At 43.0% G+C, this 18,075-nt stretch overlaps 1 protein-coding gene across 2 annotated transcripts in view; it reads left to right on the forward strand.

The window, feature by feature from the left end:
- The first annotated feature begins 7,461 nt into the window (after window positions 1-7,461).
- The window catches only part of PKP2 (plakophilin 2), a 106,496-nt gene continuing 95,882 nt past the window's right edge, over window positions 7,462-18,075 (forward strand). Inside the window, exon 1 of one of the 2 annotated variants that reach the window (XM_057299471.2) lies at window positions 7,462-7,790. In XM_057299471.2, coding sequence (XP_057155454.1) covers window positions 7,568-7,790 — 223 coding nt within the window. In that variant the 5' untranslated portion in view covers window positions 7,462-7,567. The remainder of the gene's footprint in view (window positions 7,791-18,075) is intronic. The other variant, XM_008966323.5, reaches the window with a different exon arrangement.

An 18,075-nucleotide genomic window follows, 5' to 3' on the forward strand; every position in this document is an offset into this window, starting at 1 on the left:
AGAAAAGAAAAAGAAAAAGTAAAGAAGGGAGGGAGGGAAAGAGAGAGCAAGGGAAGGGAGGAAGGACAGAAGGAAGGAAGGAAAGGAGGGAGGGAGGGAAGAAAAGAAAAAGAAAAGAAAAGAAGGGAGGGAGGGAAAGAGAGAGCAAGGGAGGGAGGAAGGACAGAAGGAAGGAAGGAAGGAAGGAAGGAAATCTGTCAAAATGACATTTTGCTGGGAATCTAGACTTAAAGAGATCTAGATTGTGTCTGCTCTTGCTGTCTTAGAATACTACTCCTACTCAAGACCACCATGTGGAGAAGCCCAAACTAGCCTACTGGAGGATGAAAGGTCACATGGAAGGAGAGGCTCAGTCCTCGTAGTTGTTCCAGTCACACCAGTTGCAATCCCAGATGTGTGAGTATGGCTGTCTTAGACTATCCAGCCCCAGCCAAGTCACCTGCTGGCCTTAGCCACAAAAGTGAAAAAAGCCCAGGCCTGCAGAACTGGATCAACCACAAAATCATGAAAAAGAGATCATTTTTGTTTTAAGCTCTTAAATGTTGGGAAGGTTTTTTGTTTTATGTGTTTATGTTTTTCTTTTGCAACCATAGATAACTGATACACTAATTATAAACTAGGAGATCTAAGTACCTTATATTTAGTAACTAAGTGAATGTTCTGCCAATCCTAAGACGCCAATCCTAAGACGCCAATACTATTAATGATACCCTATTATAAACAAAAAGCTTGAAGCTCAGTGAATATAAATGACTTGCCTAAGGTCACATAGCAAAGCAACAAATCTAATCCAGCTCTGTCTGCCATCAAGAATATATTTTATCACTCTAGCATGTTATGATGATGTTTCAAATTTGTGAAAGAAAAAAGGGTGTCTGTGTGGGGCAGGGGGGCTTTTAGAATCCAATCCAGATTATTAGTATTACTTTTCTATATGAAATGTAATACTTCAGTTTTTTAATTTCAAGGAAATAATAGTGTGTATGGGAAAAAAAGAGACATATTACAAATGCAAATTATTTGAGAATTTATATACCTATATCCATCAATATATACAGATAATATCCAAACAATTCAAAAAATATACATAGTGCAGTATTATTTAAACAATGCATGACAATGAGGTGCTATACTCTCTACAGAGTTATGAAAATCAATCCTACTGAGTTTCTCTGATATTTTCATAAGCTTAGAAATCACTAAACATTGTGTTCCCATAGCCAGCCCTCAAGTCACTTCGGCATATTGTTTCAGGCCAGGCCATGTCCTTCAGGATGTTTCCTTCTGCTCAGCTGCAGCTGGGCCCACAGGCAAACTAATTAATTGAAATACCTATAGGTGAGATAGTACACTCAATTCACTATTCATTTGAGCACCTGCTAGCTATCTCGGTGCTGGGTTCTATGGTAGAGACAAAGGAGTTCTGACCATGGTCCCTATTAAAGCCAAGAACCTATGGTAGGACTTGTCCATGCTGTGCTCACCCTTCAGCATCTCTGAACATCAGGTGAAAGATCTGACAACCATTAATGGGGCAGCTGTGGTCATCCATCCAGAAGGTATTCATTTTAACTAATGTACTGTGCTTCTGCATGCCCATGAGTCACGATTAAAGGGACTGTTTTGAAGCCTCCGTGACTATGAACAAATTTTTCATTGCCAGCCCTCAGGGTTGCCCACCTGATTTCCACCTCCTACACCACATTTGGGGTCTTTCAAAAAGAATAGGTTTCAAACCTACACGCCTACAATATATCCAAAATTGCAGACAAAATGAACATCTGAATGACATATAAACACCTTAACCCCCATTGCTGTTGAAAGTCCCCATCAGAGAGTGGTTTTCAGCATCTTACATGTGAATAGCTTCCTTTTCTAGCCCTGATCCAGTTTCATTACATGTGGTTAATGATAAAACTGCTACCAATTGCCTTGGCAACATATCTGTTTGCTAAAAGAGGGACTAAATTCTGAGGTTTGTTTTAAATTTTCTACCTGCCAGGTCCCTTACAGTAATTTAGGAAATATGTTTTTAAAAAGCAATATATATTAATAGCCTAGAGATAGTAGCAGAAAATATTTCATGTAAGTTAGCATTCATGAGAATGTTAGTTTATTATTTTTAAAATATAAACCAAAGAGCTTTGGTGCCATTAATGTTCTTTCCATTAAAATATTCTTTCTGCTCCAACATTTATACTATATTTAGTCTTCTAGTAACTTCCTGAATTTTTTGCATATTAAAATTTCTCATATAGGAATTTATGTATGGTTAAAGAAAATAAAGATTACTCTGTGGAAGCCCTAAGTGTAGATTTTAAAACAATAAATGATTATTGCTTGAGGCCATATAGTGTATAAAGCAAATAAAAATGCAAGGTTTAAACTCAAGAATTTCTGAATCTTTACTGTAGGTTCAAAGCAAAAGGAACTGTAGCCTCATAATTTGGTTATCTGTTATTTACATTCCAGTTCAACATTCCTGTGGTTTTGCCTTTTTATGGAAGAGTTTTTAAAACTGAACCTAAATACTAAAAGGTGGCAAATCGTAAAACAGCCAAACACCGCAAAAGGATTCAATAAAAGGAAGCATTTTATTCCATGCTTCGCTTTGTTAGCTAGAAGCTATCTTTCACTGTTATCTCAGGGTTTGCTCACAGTTTAGGAAGTTGGGTAGGCAGCTTTCCCAAGAAATGAGAAGAACATGACAGGGCCTGCTCGCTGTTGGAATATAAGCACATCTAGGCTACATTTAGGAGCACAACACTAGAGTCTGCATACATCCTCACCCTGTGGGTGAGGTTCTCACCTCTAAAAAGATCCTTTTTTCTTTTTTCTTTTTTTGAGACGGAGTCTTGCTCTGTCACCCAGGCTGAAGTGCAGTGGTGTGATCTTGGCTCAATGCAACCTCCGCCTCCTGGGTTCAAGCGATTCTCCTGCTTCAGCCTCCCGAGTAGCTGGGATTACAGGCGTCTGCCAGCATGCCTGGCTAATTTTTGTATTTTTAGTAGAGACAGGGTTTTGCCATATTGGCCAGGCTGGTTTCGAACTCCTGACTTCGTGATCTGTCCGCCTCGGCCTCCCAAAGTGCTGAGATTATAAGCGTGAGCCACCGTGCCTGGCAAAAACATCCTTTTAAGTTGTTTTTCTGATTTTCAAAGGTATTGTTCTACTGAATCATTGCATTCTGTGAGTATTCAAAAATTTTAAACCTTATCTTGGTTTAGTTTGTTTTTTATTTATAAGGATGATTGCATAGCTAATTAGCAGACTACCTAGCATATAATGGTATCCATGTGACTTTTTGTTGTTGTTTTGTGGGTTTTTTGAGACAGGGTCTCATTCTGTCACCCAGGCTAGAGTACAGTAGCAATCAGGACTCACTGCAGCCTCAACCTCTCAGGCTCAAGTGATCCTCCCACCTCAGTCTCCCAAGTAGCTGGGACCTCAGGCGTGCATTGCCACCACAAGCAGCTAATTTTTTTTTTTTTTTTTTTTGTAGAGACAGAGTCTCCCTATGTTGCCCAGGCTGGTCTCAAACTCCTGGGCTCAAGCATCCTCCTGCCTTGGCCTCCCAAAGTGCTGGGACTGCAGGTGTGAGCCACTACACCCAGTCCTAAGTGACTTTTTAAAAGATAAGAGTTACCAACAGTTTGAAAGCCTAAATCATTATTACTAACAGTTGTTAAGCACTTATTATATGTCATGTAAGATACTAAGAGCTTTTATGCATGATTCATTCATTCCATGTATTCCTATTGCCTACCTATTCTAGGTCCTGGAGAACAGCAGTAAGCAAAACAAAATCCCTGCTTTCACAGAGTTTATATTCCAGCAAGGAAACAATCAACAATTAAATAAGTAAAACATAAAGATGTGTGATTAAAGTAAGTGCTATGGAGAAGAATTAAGTGGAGAAGGGAAAGAGTGACTGTATGTGAAAGGGTCTCATCCAGTAAGTTGACAAAAAAGCAGAGACCTGAAAGAAGTGAGGTGGTCTAAAAGTGGATCTCAGCCTGGGCAACATGGCAAAACCCCGTCTCTATAAAAAAAAATACCAAAAAATTAGCAGGGGGTGGTGGCACTCGCCTGTGGTCTCAGCTACTTGGCGATGGGGGTGAGGGTGCTGAGGTGGGAGGTTTGCTTGGGAGATGCAAGTTGGAGTAAGCAGAGATTGCACTACTGCACTCCGGCCTGGGTGACAGCAAGACCTTTTTTTTTTTTTGGAGACAGAGTTTCACTCTTGTAGTCTAGGCTGAGTGTAATGGTGACATCTTGGCTCACTGCAACCTCTGCCTCCTGGGTTGAAGCGATTCTCCTGACTCAGCCTTCCAAGTAGCTGGGATTACAGGTGTCTGCCACCACGCCCGGCTAATTTTTGTATTTTTAGCAGAGATGGGGTTTCACCACGTTGGCCAGGCTAGTCTCGAACTCCTGACCTCAGGTGATCCTCCTGCCTCAGCCTCCCAAAGTGCTGGGATTACAGACGCGATCCGCCACACCTGGCCTGAGACCCTTTCTCACACACACACACACACACACATAAAAGAAAAAAGAAAAAAAGAAAAGAGGATCTCTGGCACCACTAAAGAACTTACTCATGTAACCAAATACCAACTATTCCCCAAAAACTTACGGAAATAAAAAATTAAAAAAAAAAAAAAAAGGAAGTGGATGTCTGGGCTGGGTGCAGTGGCTCACGCCTGTAATCCCAGCACTTTGGGAGGCTGAGGTGGGTGGATCACCTGAGGTCAGGAGTTCAAGACCAGCCTGGCCAACATGGCAAAACCCAGTCTTAAAATACAAAAATTACCCAGTGTGGTGGTGCATGCCTGTAGTCCCAGCTACTTGGGAGGCTGAGGCAGGAGAATCACTTGAACCCAGGAGGCAGAGGCTGCAGTGAGCCGAGATCACACCACTGCACTCCCACCTGGGCAACAGAGCGAGGCCCCATCGCAAAAAAAAAAGAAAAGAAAAGGAAGTGGATCTCTGGGGATGCTGAACATGTCTAATGTACTACTTATTGTTTAACTTTTACAACAACACTATTGATATGGTTTGACTGTATCCGCACCCAAATCTCATCTTGAATTGTAGTTCCTGTAATCCCCTTGTGTCATGGGAGGGACCCAGTGGGAGGTAATTGACTCATGGTGTGGATGGTTTTATAAGGGACTTCTGCCCCTTTGCTCAGCTTTCATTCTCTCTCCTGCCACCCTGTGAGAAGGTGCCTTCTTGCCGTGATTCTAAGTTTCCTGAGGCCTCCCCAGCCTTGAGGAACTGTGAGTCAATTAAACCTCTTTATAAATTACCCAGTCTCATGTAGTTCTTCACAGCAGCGTACAAACAGACTAATACAACTATGTAGTAGATACTTTTATTGCTCCCATTTATAGATAAGAGAATGTACAGAGGTATAAAAATCTAAAGAAACTTGCTTGTGGCCATATACTTACAAGGGGTAAGCTAAGGTTAAAACCTAGATTTTCCTCACTCACAAGCTGTGCTTTTAATCACCTTCCCTCCCCTCAAATCACCTAACAATCCAACAACAAGATTTCTATGTGCCCAATTATTGGTACCTACCCAACAGGATAATCAATTCCAACAACACACTTTAAAAAAATTAATTTGAGAGGAAAAAAGTATCTGAGGTTTGGCTCATTAAAATAAATGAGAAAAATTCCTCTCTAGTCTCCTGGTGAGGAATCTAATTGGAGGCAGAGCTGACATTTTAAGTCATGGCTCTTCAGGTACAAAACAACAAGGAATGCCCCAACTGACCCTGTATGGACAGATACTGAAATTGTCTCTCAAAGCAGCAGATTCTGGTCTGCCAGAAGAGGCCATGAAAAGAGAGAGAGAGAAACAGGAATGTTGCTGGACGTTTCTATCATCACTTACCTTCAGTTCACCCCTCTCTTTTCAATTACATCTCAGCATCATGGTTGGATGTTTCCACCTGGCTACATAAGCAAGCTTTACACAAGGTGTAATTTGCCTAAATAGTGGTCCATTCTATTGGGGTGGGAGCAATTGCTTCCAGGACTCACATCCATATGGCTCCCACTTAGCCATGTGGCCTGCTGACAAAGGGTGGCGGAACTGTCACTACTCTGTTGTCCACGCTTTCAGTCCTTTGGTTTCCTCTTCACTCCCTGGACGCTCATGTAAAAAGGGAGGCCATATACCTGTGCATTGTGTGTCTAAGCATTCAGTGTGTGTCTAAAGGCAGAAGGGTGTGGGTAGGAAAACAAAGACGAGGGAAGCTGCGTTCTCCAAACACTTCAGACTTGAGTAAGTGGGGTTTTGCAGCAATTGAGTGATTTGAGGGAAAGTGAACATACAAACCCAAGCAATCAAAGGGAATATTATCTTAATACCAGGGATACATGTTTTTCTTTCTGCCTCTTAAGTCCAAAGAGGCAAATCAGGACAAGTGGCTTTGGTTGTAAACTTTAAGGTCAAGGATCCTTTCTGTTGAGCTTAGCTCTCAAGTTCTCAGTAGTCAACTGCGGTGAAACATAATTAATAGCACGATAAATACAAGTTGTGGAAGATTCGATTGAAAGTTGGAGGCCCTCTCCGTGGATCTCTCTACAAAGAGCCTGTAATAAAGAGGACTTAATCAACGTTAGCAGGGCTATTTAAAAAGCATCGTCTATTAAAATTCATTTCTTCTCTAGAGCCTCTTGTTGGAGTTTCTCTGTGTGGGTGTGTTCGTAAGAGAGGAATGGGTTAGCAAGAGTACTGGGTACAATTTGTGTATCCAAGAGAAAACAGAAGCTCTCAATGAGGAAGAACATATGTTTCTGGGACTGCATCTGTGCAAAAAGTACATAGTCCTGACGTTGTACTAAGAAAAAAACACTCTCTTTAGAAAGTCTTTTATTTCACACGTTATCTTCTTGGCACATTTCCCTCATATTGCCCTTTCCGCCTGACCAAATAGCCCTTTCTCACCCTCAGGTCCAGGAAAACCAGGAAACGTTTCCAACAGTGCGACAAAGCCTGACTAACCAGACATACTACTCGCTCGGGGATCCCGGAGGCAAGCCTCAGTCCAAGAACAGGAGTGACTCTCGAGGGCTCACCTGCCTGCAGGGCAGCCCCTCCCTGCATCGAGCGGAAATCCATCCTGTCCAGCGCGGGGCGTGGGCAGAGCGGGGCGCGGCCCCGGCAGGCGGTATCCGCTGGGACTCCGACAACGTGCGCGACCCCAGGCGAACCGCGCCCCTCTCCCCACCTCCCCGCGGGCGGGTACAAGTCTCCAGGTGTCCGCGCGCTCAGCGGGGCCGGCCCGCCCCCGCCCCCGCCCCCGCCCCCGCCCCCGGGCCCGACTGCGCGTGCCCGGCCGGAGCCGCGCCCCCTCCTCAGGGAAGGCCGGGCGTCCGGCCCACGAGGCCGAGCTCCCCCCCGGCCCGGGCCTCTCACCGGCGCGGGGGGCGGGCCAGGGGCGGGGCCGGACTCGAGCGGGGCGGGGCTCGCGCCAGCGCCCCCAGCTCCGCGGCGGCTTCGCCCGCGAGTCCAGAGGCAGGCGAGCTGCTCGGTCGCCCCCACCGGCCCCATGGCAGCCCCCGGCGCCCCAGCTGAGTACGGCTACATCCGGACCGTCCTGGGCCAGCAGATCCTGGGACAACTGGACAGCTCCAGCCTGGCGCTGCCCTCCGAGGCCAAGCTGAAGCTGGCGGGGAGCAGCGGCCGCGGCGGCCAGACAGTCAAGAGCCTGCGGATCCAGGAGCAGGTGCAGCAGACCCTCGCCCGGAAGGGCCGCAGCTCCGTGGGCAACGGTGAGTGGAGCCCGCCGCTCCCCGGCGCCGCCCCCTGCCCCACACCCGGTCACCTCCTCCTATCCCGCCCTCACCCCGCGTGCTGGGAGTGCGGGACCCCGTGTTCTGCCCACCTGTTGCTCGCCGTCTTCGGTATGACCGACTTGCTTGTGGAAAGCACTCTTTTCCATAACCTATTACTCAGCTTTGTCATATAGGTACCTATGTATATTAAATATTGTACATATCTATCAATGTTAAATAACTCACTTCAAGATTTCACCCCTTTCTTTTTCTACTCCGCCGGTCCGCGCCCCTCACTGGTGCGGACTTAATTTGAAGGTTCAGGGAATCTATAAACACCTTGAGATGCTATGCAGAATTTTTGGTGTGTACGATCTTTTTCTGGGAGAAGGAGCCCTTCACTTTTATTAGATTTGTTAAATAATTAATGACCCCTATAAATATCTTGGGGAAAAAAACCGACAGCACTGGCGCTCCTACAACCTATAAATTGGGATTGTGCTGTCTTGTGCAAGTACTTCGGGGCGCTCCACCCTGTGTGGGAGGCGAGTGGTGGATCTAGGGAGTGAAGAAAAGTAGCTAGGAGGCTTTGGTCCAGGGAACAAACACGCCGAGGAGGAGGTAGGGGACTTTGGCCCTGCCGGCAACAGCCGTGCCCGCCTAGCTGCGCTTCCTACCCCCACCAGTGCGGGCGTGGTGCAAGTCTGATCCCTCCAAAAAATTAAACCCGAAGGTGAAAGGGGTGTAAGCACACACATGCACACTATGTTCATGATTGATAGACGGGGGAGGTGGAAGGGAAAGAAGATGGCAAGCCACTTGTGAAAATTAGAGATCATGATGTATCCTTTTCTCCCCTGCTGAAGTCAGGTGATGGGATCAACTCAGTGACACTTGTTTTACTTCTTGTTGTTGTGTATGTGAGTTTGCATTATAAAAGCACTATGTTGGCTTATAGCAAAAAGAAGAGGAAAGAAATTGAGCAATTAAGTTGGAATATCTGTTTCCTGCAACGTTCAGTTGTTTCTGTATGAAGTAACTTGGGCATTGGCGAATGTAGGCTAACCCATTCTAATTTCTATTAGGAAAACAGAAAAATTCTAACAGGCCAGACCACAGATTTCAAACAGCAGAGTCTGGGAGACTGTACTGTGTGTGTAAAAGAATCCTAAAGGATGAGGTAGTCAATATTAACATACTTGAAAGGTAAAGAGAAGATGTTCAGTGATCGTAGTTAATATAACTGAGTGCATACTGTGTGCCAAGAATTGGGCAATGTGGTTTGCATTCATTTGAGATATATATATATATATATATATATATATATATATATATATATATATGTATGTATTTAAAAACTTGTGAGTTAGGTATTTTCATCCTCATTTTACAGATGAGGAAACTAAGCAGTTAAGTAACACTGAAGCTCTAATAGATGGTAAGTGGCAGAGCTGGTATTTAAACTCCCAACCTGAATTTTAAACTTATCAGTTTTATCATTAAGTTTTAAAATGATTAATACAAAGTGGGATTTGTTAGATGCTAAGCCTCTCCGTGGCCCCCTCCCATTTTTCTTTAAATAAAATTGAGGAAGTTCTGAAAGGCTGGGGAGCTCTAGAAAACACAGAACTGCTGCAATACATGGAGGGAAAGACCTTATATTTATTTAGACTTAGGGGTCTGACTAAAGACTGCAGGATGAGTGAGGCCAGTCTTTGAAAAGTGGAGCCATTACACCCATTCATTCTCTGTGCCCATAGGTCCAGTGCTAAACTGAAACCAAATCAGCTTCCCCTGCGTAGGAGACACAGGAGGCATATTAGATATTCTTTCTTATCCTCTGAGAATGGCCAGCTAGGAAGAGAGCAAGCAGATACAACTCTTCCATAAATGGAGGGAATGGAGCCACGAACAGAAGAAAAGGGAATGTTGCTGAGCATCTACTATGTGCCTATTCCAGAGTCTTCATTATATCCTTGAAACAATTGTTGAGATAGATATGAGAATCCATCTCACATATGAAGTATGTGTCTGTCAGCAATGGTTGGAAATTTAATCCCAACTCCACACATAATCTGTTCTTTCTACAAAGTAATGCATCACCTGTGTGGTGAATTCAGCAAGCATCAAATGAGTATGTTCTTCATGCCGGGCGCTGTGCAGGTGCTGAATTAAACACAAAGACTCTGCTTGCTTTAAAGCAAAAAGTTTGAAGAAGGAAGCCAACCGCTAGAAAAATACATTACCAAATAAAAAGTAGTAAGTGACCCAAAAGAATGGCTAATGTATTATGGAGTTTAGAAGTGTAAATTGACTGGGCGCAGTGACTCATGCCTGTAATTGCAGCACTTTGGGAGGCCGAGGCGGGAGGATCACCTGAGGTCAGGAGTTTGAGACCAGCCTGACCAACATGGTAAAATCCCATCTCTACTAAAAATACAAAATCAACCGGGCGTGGTGGCACATGCCGGTAATCCCAGCTACTCGGAAGGCTGAGGCAGGAAAATCGCTTGAACCCGGGAGGTAGAAGTTGCAGTGAGCGGAGATCTCGCCATTGCACTCCAGCCTGAGCAACAAGAGCGAAACGCCGTCTCAAAAAAAAAAAAAAAAAAAAGTAAGTTACTCCTGGTGGCAGGAAATTTTGAAAAGCTTCCTGGAGGTAGATCTCAAAAATTCAGTAGGACTGGACATAGGGAGGTGACTGGAGAAAGATCATTCTAGGAGGGAACAGAATGAATATTTCACAGGTCACAGAGTTGATGTGGTAGAACAAAGGGCACTATCTTGGTCCTTCTGCTATAATGCTTGGGGCAACTACTTGACTGGCTGTTCCAACTAAGGAACAAAGCGTTTGAAATATTTTGATTGCAACAGCAGCTTTCCAGTAAGCTGAAATACACTCTGCAGCCTACACAGAAGTACAAATCAGGCAGAGAGATAAGGCAGCAAACAACACCTACTTACTTTAAAGCCTCAGCTTTCTAAGACTCAAAAAGGAAATCAGCTTCAAAGGAATTTAACATTAGCATGCCATGAAACAATTACCAGGGGTGGTTCGTATGTATTGTTTAATTAAACTTCTTTGAAAAGGTCTGGGGGCTCGTGGTGGTTCTGAGTATAATTTTTATTATTTCCATATTACTATCCTGTCTCTCAAGTTGAAACAGACAAGCAATTGTTGAAACAGTGCTGGTCTGGAAAAAATCCTGTATCAACACAAGAAATTCCAGGAAGAAAAGACCCTGATGTTAACTGCTATTAGCTCCAGGGCCCTGGAGAATTCTGAGTTGTTGACAAACCTGTAAGGTTGAGACAGCGGATAACCTGCTGAAAGCAGAGATGAGATAAATGTGGCTGATTTGTTGATAAGTATCTTGCAAGAGTCTTTAACCCTTTGACTTCTTTCCAATGCCTTAGTATAGCTGGGTGGTTTTCATTGTAAATCACTCAGTGACTTTTGGTGTTATTTTTAACTGTGCTGAACATTTTAAAGTTGGCTGTAACTCTTTGGGAAGGGGCCTTCAGAGGTGTATAGCAGCATTGTGAAGTAAGTCTGTATTGTAGCTAATAGTTAAAATATTTTTCTAAAATAGAAGACATTTAAGAATTGCAAGTATTGGCAAAGGGAAAAATTAAAAGCATCCATATCCTATTTATTACACTTGCCTTAAAAGTACTACTTGTTACACAGTTCTCCCCCCCACCCCACCCCCCCGCCCCCGCCCCAGGTATCTGAGTGGAGAGAAAATTGTGTTTTAAATTGTATTTACTACTTATAAAGGACAGTGAACAATCTCCTAATGCAATTATATTTACAACCTCTTTGGAAATCCACCACAAAACTTGAGGCACACTATTATCTTAGGTGATTTCCTTGATGAAGCTGCTTTTCAATATCTGTGATCAAAGTGAATTCTGGGCTGGGCGCAGTGACTCACGCCTGTAATCTCACCATTTTAGGAGGCCGAGACGGGTGGATTACCTGAGGTCAGGAGTTTGAGATCAGCCTGGCCAACATGGTGAAACCTCATGTCTACTAAAAATAAAAAACAAATTAGCCAGGTGTGGTGGTGCATACCTGTAATCCCAGCTACTAGGGAGGCTGAGGCAGGAGAATTGCTTGAACCTGGGAGTCAGAGGTTGCAGTGAGCCAAGATCATGCCACTGCCTCCAGCCTGGGCGAAGGAGTGAGACTCCATCTCAAAAAAAAAAAAAAAGTGAATTCTGGAGAGAGAATTGAAAATTGGCTCAGGGTAGCAAAAGAAAGGTAGTTACTAGGCGCTACTGTTTAAAAAAGTTAGACATTGTTCAAATTCTGCATAAATTTTTCCTTTGACAAAAAGGAATCCCAGGAATGAAGCAATTCTGGGGAGCAAGGTGACTAATCGTTCAGAAAGTAGGAGGGATCAGGAAAGGGAAAAAAAAGAGTGAGATGGCGGGTGGCAGGGTCATGGCCCTCTGCTCTGAATGTGAGGTGTCAGTAGCACACTGGATTAAATGCACCTCTGTGTCTGTGTAATATGGCCTGTGAGCCACTTTTTGTCCAGGGCCAAGCAGATTGAGTTCGGTAAGTCCAAAAATAATTAAAGAAATCCTTCTGATTATAGTAAGTGAAATAGAATGTTAACAAAATGGTAGTTAACAACAACAACAAAAAAAACTTCACACCCCTGGAAATGTTGAGAACACATCTCTTAGGGGTGAAGTTTTGTGTGAGGGTAAAGTAAGGATGCTTCAGAATCCGTGGAACTGTAAGAAACCACAAGTAGACCCAGGGTAGCAGGGTTTGATTATGAAAGTACATTGTTCTATATGTGACAGATAAGACGCAGGAAATTACCTTAAAGGAAGGAAGACTGTTCATTTAGGCTTTTAAAAGACTGTTGTTATCTGTATGCCCTGTGCTAAGAGTTCCACAGTCATGGGAACAGAGGGTAGCTTTTGTATTAAATATTCTAGGTATTTGTAGTTCACATTTCCTCAAAGTTTTAGATAGCAACTTTACAGTTTTTTCTCATTTATTAAAATAAGCCTATACATAGTTACATTATTTTATCTTCACATTTTAACATTGATTTTACCCTACAATTGAATTCCTAGTCTGATCAATACAAATTATTAAAAGTTTTGATTTTTTTTCTCTGAGAAAACAAGCATATTATTGGCAAACTATGATAGTAATGAAATATAATAAATATGATGCTAAAACCTCTGGAGTTTATAAATCAGATGATTTGATTTATTTCCATCTCAGATGACATTCAACAAGTTTAAATTATACAATTCTGAGACAAATGTTGGACTTCAGGTATCTTGTGCATGTCTACAAATATATGAAGATAAATACCCTACTTCTCCTGAGGAAGTAAATTAGCAGTAAAAGGCAGCAATGCAAGTGGGAACAGACAATAAATTAGGAGAAAACTTTATTTTTCTATTAGAGTGAGCCACCTGGCTCCCCTGACTAGTAGAGTAAGACTACTAAACAAACTATCAAGTGCTCTCATAATAAAAACATTAAAAACCTGTTGTGTGTCTTTTCTTTTCTTTTTTTGTTTCGCTCTTGTTGCCCAGGCTGGAGTGCGGTGGTACGATCTCGGCTCACTGCAACCTCTGCCTCCCGAGTTCAAGCGATTTTCCTGCCTCAGCCTCCCGAGTAGCTGGGATTACAGGCACCCGCCACCAAGCCCAGCTAATTTTTTGTAGTTTTAGAAGAGACAGGGTTTCACCATGTTGGCCAGGATGGTCTCGAACTCCTGACCTCAGGTGATCCGCCCACCTCTGCCTCCCAAAGTGCTGGGATCTCAGGCGTGAGCCACCGCACCCGGCCTGTGTATCTTTTCTATAATGCCATTTCTGGTAATTGGATATTGGACATAAAAACAGTTGTAATGTTCTTAAAGTGTTTAAAGACAAAAGCTTGAGAGCTCAATATGTAGATTTAAATAAAAATGGACAGTTGGAAAAAAGAAACTTAAGCATTTGAAAACACAACCTGCCATTACTATTAAAATAATTCACATATTTATATTCTTGGAATAATCAGCTTTAGACTTAATAACATTCGTTAACCAAAGCAGTCATAATCAAAGTTCTGCAATTCCTTGATTTCCAGAATTTGTGGATGAAAACCTTCATTAGAAGCTTAATGGATTATTTTTTCTGAATCTCTCAGTAAGCTATTTATGGGGTGGGTGTGGGTGAGCATCAAGCTTATTGGATCTTGATTACTCTTTTTCATTGAAGAATGAAAACAAATGGGAACTTTTCTTGACAGATAATATGAACTTATAGGCCACCAATATATTACAGATAAATACACAAGCCATACAGATAAAAGAATGATAGTAAACAAATATTATTCAAATATAGAAACAACCTTGCCAAAATGAACAAAGTCAGCTTTTCTTTTCTTTTTTTTTCTTTTTTTTTTTTGAGACGGAGTCTTGCTCTATGCCCAGGCTGGAGTGCGGTGGCACAATCTCGGCTCACTGCAACCTCCGTCTCCTCGAGTTCAAGCGATTCTCCTGCCTCAGCCTCTCAAGTAAGTGGGATTACAGGTGTGTGCCACCACACCCGGCTAATTTTTGTATTTTTAGTAGAGATGGAGTTTCACCATGTTAGCCAGGATGGTCTCGATCTCCTGACCGATCCACCCGCCTCGGCCTCCCAAAGTGCTGGGATTACAGGCATGAGCCTCTGCACCTGGCCCAAAGTCTGCTTTTCTAATAAAAGTCTGCCTACCTTTTGGGGAAGCAACTTTCCTTCCTCTCCGTGTACCCAGAATGACAGAGAACAGTCGAAACTATTTGAGCACCTTCCATCTACCCCAAGACAAAAGCATGTATGTGACTATCATACTCACATTTTAGTTCCATTCTGGTGAGCCACAGAATAGATACCTGCCTGAATGATTAAGCGCAAACTGAATTTGTGTAACTAGGATATTTCTAATGTACAGGTAATCTGACTAATCAACAATTAACTTGTCAAGTACTGATACAAGACTGTGCTAGAAGTGGTAGTGTAAGATACAGTTCTTTCTGTCAAAATCTCTTTGGAAGAGAAAATAACCTCTTTGTTTTAATGTGGCCCCGCTCCAATCCATTCTCCACACAGCTGCTAGAGTGAACTTTCTAAAATCTCATTGCATCATTTCCCAGTTTAAATTCCTTCAGTTTCTTACTGTTATCTGCAAGAGTAAAATTATTGAACACAGCATTCCAAGTTCTTCGTGATCTAATGCCTGCAACTTCTCAAACTTCATCCCTGGGGCCACTACCCTTGCTCCCCACCAAACACACACAGGCTTGCTTGGTATTTCTACCCCTCCTTGTCTCCCTCCCTTCCTTCTCTTGCCCAGTTAACTTAGTTCAGTTGTGTCCCTTATAGGCAGCCTCCTTCACCCCTCTCCTCTGATCTTGAATGCAAGTTAAAGAATTTGATAATTGTGAGTCACAGATATTTCCACAGGGAAGAAACATGAAAAGTGCAGGAGTTTTGTGAAAATACATTTGACAGATTTGGTGGATTTAAAGTAGGAACAGACCTAGCATGGTGGCTCTTTCCTGTAATCCCAGCACTTTGAGAGGCTGAGACAGGAGAATCGCCTGAGGCCAGGAGTTCAAGGCTGCAGTGAGCTCTGAATGCACCACTGCACGCCAGCCTGGGCAACAGAGTGACCCTGTCTCAAAAAAAAAAAAAAAAAAAGGCCGGGCGCAGTGGCTCACGCCTGTAATCCCAGCACTTTGGGAGGCTGAGGCGGGTGGATCATCTGAGGTCGGGAGTTTGAGACTAGCCTGATCAACATGGAGAAACCCTGTCTCTACTAAAAGTACAAAAAAAATAAGCTGGGCGTGGTGGCGCATGCCTGTAATCCCAGCTACTTGGGAGGCTGAGGCAGGAGAATCACTTGAACCCTGGAAGTGGAGGTTGCGGTGAGCCAAGATCGCGCCATTGCACTCCAGCCTGGGCAACAAGAGTGAAAATCTGTCTCAAAAAAAAAAAAAAGAAAAAGAAAAGTTGGGTTAGCAGTTATGAATCAGTTGGGAGGGGTTAACCCTGGCAAGTGAGAGGCAGGGGAAATATAATGACTTGAAAGTCATTACAAAGAAAACCTGTAGTAAGTATTTTAAAGCAAAAAATAATTTGTGAGTTCTATAAATTCACCTTTTTTAATATTATTGGGAGTATAATGTGATATTTGCCATGGAAGTTATAAAGTCTTACAAGTCTTAAAGTCTCATGAGATATCTCAGCAAATAATTGGCAGGAATGCCAAAGTAAAGACACAGTTACAGAAATGAACAGTGTATTCATTCATTCATTCATTCATTCATTCATGAGACAGCGTCTGTCTCTGTTGCCCAGGCTGGAGTGCATCTTGGCTCACTGCAACCTCTGCCCCCCGGGCTCAAGCCATTCTCTCACCTCAGCCTCCTGAGTAGTTGGGACTACAGGTGTACGCCACCACACCCAGCTAATTTTTGTATTTTTTTTGTACAGATGGGGTTTTGCCTTTTTGCCCAGGCTGGTCTCAAATTCCTGGACTCAAGTGATCTGCCCACCTTGACCTCCCAAAGTGCTGGGATTACAGGCATGAGCCACCGTGCCTGGCTGAGAAATGAACAGATTTAGATACTTCCAGGATATTTCTATTTAATACTTCACCAGGATGCTAAATTACCAGTTTATAATAACAAATTCTACAATTACATGTTCTAATACCTCAAACAAAATATGACATGAACACCTGTGATACAAAAGGGCCATTTAATGGCTCACGCCTAAAGCGCTGGCACTTTGGGAGCCCGAGGCGGGTAGAACTCTTGAGGCCAGGAGTTTGAGGCCAGCCTGGCCAACATGGCAAAACCCCATCTCTACTAAAAATACAAAAATTAGTCAGCATGGTGGCACACACCTGTAGTCCAGCTACTCGGGAGGCTGAGGCACAAGAATCGCTTGATCCTGAGAGGAAGAGGTTTCAGTGAGCCAAGATCGCACCGCTGCACTTCAGCCTGGGCGACAGAGCAAGACTCCATCTCAATAAAAAAAGTGGGAGGGGGACATTTAAAATGTGTTTTTGTCATTACCTAGAGCAGTGATTTGAGGATTGCCCCCCAAATGTCATAAATTGGTATATCAGAAGATAGCTCTTGAATTGCTTAGGGGGCTCCTGAAAAATAAGGACTCTAGTGGCTGGTATATCGTATGAGTGATAACAGCGATGGATTAGTCAGTCGCACACTGGCATGTGGAATGTGTGGCCCACTCTTGCAGGAGAGCTGTTCTGTCCCTGGCATATTCAACGTTTTAAGAACTCATAGCCAGTACTTTCTAGCATATAGCTGATACACCAAGTTGTTTCTCATGGTTGATTATGTGAGCTAACTGGTCACAAAATATAGCACTGTACAACTGTTGGTTAAATTTTCAATAGTATAAAACTTTATTAGACTTTCATCTGCTTTGAAACAATTTTTCACCATAGTGTTCCCATTTTTTTTTTCCTTTTTGAGACAGAGTCTTGCTTTCTGTCACCCAGCCTGGAGTGCAGTGGCCCAACCTCAGCTGACTGCAACTTCTGTCTCCAGGGCTCAAGCAATCCACCCACCTCAATTTCCCAAGTAGCTGGGACTACAGGCCCATGCCACCATGCCCAGCTAATTTTTAAATTTTTAAAATTTTGTAGAGACGAGATCTCACTATATTGCCCAGGCTGGTCTCAAACTCTTGGACTCGAGTGATCCACCCACCTCAGCCTCCCCAAGTGCTAGGATTGCTAGTGTGAGCCACCCTGCCTGGCCAACTATAGTTTTCTAAACCAACAAATTCTACTTATTTTCCAGCCTAAGCAAATGCTTACTTGGGCTGTTGTGATTTCCATCAATATCTGGTTGTTCTTCTTGGAAAGTAAGAATAGAAGATAAAATATAGTTTTAAAAAATATGTAAGTCCAAGGAAATGAATCGTATGTTTTATGCCAACACAGACAGACAAAAAACAAAAAAAATTCCTTCACCAACTCAGGAGTGCGGACATACGTATGGTCTTTGATGAGTCTCAGTATATTTTATGCTTTCTTTTAAGCTCCTACTATTGCTAGTAAATGACTTTAAGGATCCATTCAAATATGAATTGCTATACAAATTCCTCTGAATAAGTGGCAGGATCCCATGTCTTACCTGGAATAACATGTCCTCAACTTTACTGTAATGGGAGAAGTTAAATCTTTTAAGATTTGTGGAGAACGAGAGCTGTTGCAAGCCAGAGATTACTGTAG

The sequence above is a fragment of the Pan paniscus genome, chromosome 10 (genome assembly GCF_029289425.2).
Source record: "Pan paniscus chromosome 10, NHGRI_mPanPan1-v2.0_pri, whole genome shotgun sequence".
Taxonomy (NCBI): Eukaryota; Metazoa; Chordata; class Mammalia; order Primates; family Hominidae; genus Pan; species Pan paniscus.